Source organism: Myotis davidii, unplaced genomic scaffold (genome assembly GCF_000327345.1).
Source record: "Myotis davidii unplaced genomic scaffold, ASM32734v1 scaffold393, whole genome shotgun sequence".
Classification (NCBI taxonomy): Eukaryota; Metazoa; Chordata; class Mammalia; order Chiroptera; family Vespertilionidae; genus Myotis; species Myotis davidii.
In genome coordinates this window covers 110,200-114,849 of record NW_006285913.1, presented here as the reverse complement: position 1 = coordinate 114,849, position 4,650 = coordinate 110,200, and the positions used below count along the sequence as shown (strand labels likewise).

The window sequence follows — 4,650 nt, the reverse complement described above, 5'->3', positions numbered from 1 at the left end:
CCTCAGCCTGCGGACTGAAGGGTCCCCGGGTTTGATTCTGATCAAGGGCACATGCCTGGGGTGCGGGCTTGATCCCCAGTAGGGGGTGTGAAGAAGGCAGCCAATCAATGATTCTATCTCATAATTGATGTTTCGATCTCTCTCTCCTTCCCTCTCCCTTCCTCTCTAAAATCAATAAAAATATGTTTAAAAAAAACCCACAATTATTTTACATGAAAACTCTGAGCTTCAATTTGAAGTTTTTCTTTCCTAGAACAGTCATTTAAAAAATGTGTCTGTAAAATAACTTCAGGAAAAAAGAGAATTTGAGAGGAAGTTTAGTAGGAGTCTTTTTAAATATGAAATTATCCTAAGTCTGCAAGTGAAGGATGACAACTCTCATTTTCCACTGAGAAAAAGAAACTAAGTGACATGAAGAGAAAAGCATTTTTCAGTGTAAGAAAACTATTACACTCTTGGAATCAGTTGTATATTGAAATTATGTAATCTGCTCTCAAGACCTAAACACAGGGTAAATGGTCAAGACTGGTCTATGTGTGGTCTTGGCTTGATCACTGTGGGATAAAACAGATAAATGTTAAAATTCACTTCTAGGGCTGAGACTCAAACCATAACTCACTAATTGGAATATTTTCTCTTTGAAGGGCACATTTTGCTTGACTTTGTGGCACTATAAAGAAATAGAAAACACAAACTAGTATATTTATGTAAATATAAATACATTCAATTACATATTATATGCTAGCTAAATGTTGCTAACCTCGATTTAGTTCTTAAGTCATTATATGGAAATGGTAAATGTATTATATAACAAAATCTTATGAATCTTACTATCTAAATACTAGAATTGTAATACTGTGTTAGGAAAACAAAAGCTTTTGATAAAACTAACGTTTCAGTATTTGGGAAATATGTATTTCATAAATGTACTTGTTTTTAGCTGACACTCTTTTAGATTTCTAGTATTTTCATATTTTGTTTTTATGTTCTTAGTTACTGATAAACATCAATTCAAACCAGAACAGATGTTATACAGATTTCGCTATGATGATGGAACATTTTATCCAAGAAATGAGATGCAGGATGTGATTTCAAAGGTAACAGCTTCTACACTCTTCTATCGATAGCAGAATTCATGTCATACTTTTAAATGCTGTTGAGAGACTTAAAATACTCTTCTAGTATTGAAATTTTTAAAATGACATACATAGCAGATCTCAAATTTTTTTTGTTATTTCAAGAATTCTAATGTAAAATTATTTTTTTTCATTCTCTTATCTAGTTCTAAATGGAAGTAATGCAATTGCATCATTTAGAAGGTTATAACCATTGAAAGCTATTTAACAAGTAGCAATAAGTGGTCATGGTACATGAATAAATTAAAACAATACAAATATTTAAAATTAATGTTATGTCATTTTTCTTTGTATACTTGACAAAATTTATATTGATATACAATGAACCAGTAGAATGATGTTGCTAACGATAGATTTATTTTCTGTTTACATTATATCTTTTTTAAAAAATATGTTTTTATTTCTTTTGAGAAAGAGGAGAAATAGGGAGAAAAAGAGAAACATCAATGTGAGGGAAAAACATTGAGCAGTTGCCTCTTGTACTCAGGATCGGGGATCAAACCCGCAACCTGGGCATGTGCCCTGACCAGGAATTGAACTGGCAACCTTTTGGCTCATGGGATGACACTCAATCAACTGAGCCACACCGGCCAGGGCACATTATATTTTGTTATTTTGTATTTTAAGAAAAATAATTTAAAAACCCCTTTATATATGTAAATGTCACATGCGTATGACAAATTCGTAGCACAGTTAGTTCTATTTTTAATGATTTAAGTCATTATTTTTATGACTAACAGCATATATGTTATGTTGTAATGTCACATTTGAATAACTGTTATATTGGTTGAGATGTATCGATTCTAGAATAATACAGTGAATAAATACATTTATTTCAGAATGTCATTGGTTTGTCCTTTTAGTGCTCTTACTTGCTTTTGACATGTCTTTATTTTACAATAGGGTGTAAGATTATATTGCCGTCTTCATAGCTTATTTACTCCAGTGATAAGGTGAGTCTGGTTTCTAAGTTCTGGGCAACTTATATGGGAACATTTACATTGCATATTAGTTAAATATTATCCACCTGCAACTTATTGGTTTATTTTTTTCCAAAAGTGAAAATTTTACTATTAAGTAATAATTTATCTTAAAATATTCCTAAATTTTCTGAGGCTCTAAATATATAGTTTCTTCCACTCTTTTTATTCTGACTTCTATAATTATTTGCCATTAAGTTATAGTAAATTATAGACTTTATAATGAAACAATCCATATTCAGTTAATATTTAATAAACAATAGTTGACTAGAGGCTTTGGAAATATTGTTTATTATAAACATTTACCATTATGATTGCTTGTATATTAATTTTTTAATTAAATTGTGTAATCCAATGTTGGATGTATATTTTATTTCAGAATATTTTCTTCTAATGGTCTTTTATGCAAAGAAAATATTTTATACTTGAAAATTAAGAATCATTTGGGAGTTAATAAGTATAATTTAATAATTTTGTTCTCCACTGTCCTTTTCCTTATAAAGAGATGTGCTTTTTACTTTTAAGAGAAATTAGGATTAATTTTCAGTTTATCTCTTTAGAAAGACAGCAGAAAACTTTGAGTTTTGTGGTATGATTAAAATTGGAGGAGACCATCCAGGAGTATCATGGTGATTTGTAATATACACTGTCTATGTAATATACACTAACCAATAGAACGTGACACGATGGTAATCGGATTTCAAATGGCCAGATATCATTCTCAGTTTGTTGATTTAAACGTATTATTCACACACAAAATACAGATGTACTATTTCCAAAATGAATAAAGAGGCTTTTCAGTTGTGGTTATAGAATCCAAATGTTTGATAGACATTGTTTCTAGTCTTCATTCTGATTTCCCATTCCAAGGAAAGGCAGAGCTTAGTTAAAAATAAAAGCCTTTCAGGAGTGGCTGTTTGAGTGAATTGGAATGCCCCCTGATGTTCCATAGAGAACGCGTTGCATAGTCTGGCGAGAAAGAAGGATCTCTCCCATTATTTCTGAAAGTGCCCTGTCCCCTTGCCCAGGCAGGCTCACGCAGTGAAAAGAGGAAAAAGAACCAATATTTGTTGATTCTGTGGCACAGACACCCTGTAAATGTTTTGGATAAGTTAATACTAAAAGATTTTTGCTTAACTCTGTAGCAAGTGCATATTTATATTTATTTTTCTGCTAAATTAATAGAAAATAATGGTCAAATTTTTTCTTCTCACCTATGTAGATGTAGAGTTTGTATGTGAGAAAATAGGTTCGGAAAATATATTTTAGGCATATGGAATTTCTTTTTGAGAAAGTTACACTTAGTAGGAGCTGCTAAGAAGGAATTGTTCTTTGGCTAGAAATGACAATTTTTCATGAGCTGTCAAGGGAAAATTTATGGGGGAAAAACCCCCATAAAACAGATGGGATGTGTGATAGTCATTCTTTTAATATGTGTGAACTCAGCTTATGAAAAGAACTATCATTTGGGTGAAGAACCCACAGACCCACATGTGGTCTATAACAGATACACCTTTTCCTTTCTTAATAATGCTTATGGGCACCAAGATGAAATGGGTGGTGAGGTATCAACAAGGAGTTATGTTTTAAAAGATTGTTGATTACTTGCTAATCTAATACATTTATTATTGAAATCTCAGAAACTTCCACCATACTTCAGGGATCTCTTTATGAAAGTGGATAAGATGATATAAATGTTCATTGTAAATCCATGTCAGAGGCTAGAGAACTCTGAATATAGTTAATAATTGTTCATCACTTCGAGTCATTTACAATTTGGATTTTTTGACGTTTTGAAAAGTCTGTCACTTTCTCTTTCTTCTTAAAATTTCATTTATTGATGAGAGAGAGAGAGAGAGAGAGAGAGAGAGAGAGAGAAATATCAACCTGTTGTTCCACTTATTTATGCATTCATTGGTTCACTTTTGCCTGTGCCCCAACTTGGGGATCAAACCCACAACCTTGGTACACGTAGCTCGAACCAAGATACCTGGCCAGCCAGGGCTCTCATTCCCTTTTGATCCAGACCTGCAAACTCAATACATTATAGATTTTTGCCTTTGGGGCCTTGTTCTGATCACGAGCACTTGGTGGTATCTAACTAAAGTATGAATGGTTGCTCAGACCTGGGAAGTCTACTGAAAGAAGTCTGATATGGGGACAGTTGACTACCATGGTTCTCTGGGGATGTGGTGTCACTGTGACAAAATGCATGACATGGTTCTCAGTGCATTTACCTTGGATAGGCCTACAGTCTTCCAGCTCAGCTGAGCCAAATGAACACTCCTTTAGAGCAAGTCCAACCTTCCAGGGAAGTCTGAGTGGGAATTCAATATTTGCTTTCTTCTCTACTTTTTGAGATGTTTTGTATAATCTATCTTGATTTAAAGGGGAAAAAGTCCATTTTATTATTCTCTTATTAATGAGGTAATTTATGTCTAGCTAAGTTATTACCAGGTAATATAGCAGCAGTAATCTATTTGGATATGAGAAAATATGAAAGAAGAAATGTCCTGTTTTGGTAGCATTGTGGG

At 32.9% G+C, this 4,650-nt stretch overlaps 1 protein-coding gene across 1 annotated transcript in view; it reads left to right on the top strand.

The window, feature by feature from the left end:
* The window catches only part of PREX2 (phosphatidylinositol-3,4,5-trisphosphate-dependent Rac exchange factor 2), a 156,467-nt gene that overhangs the window by 42,096 nt on the left and 109,721 nt on the right, over positions 1-4,650 (top strand). Inside the window, 3 exon segments of the mRNA XM_006756922.1 lie at positions 994-1,097; positions 2,040-2,093; positions 3,665-3,728. Coding sequence (XP_006756985.1) covers positions 994-1,097; positions 2,040-2,093; positions 3,665-3,728 — 222 coding nt within the window.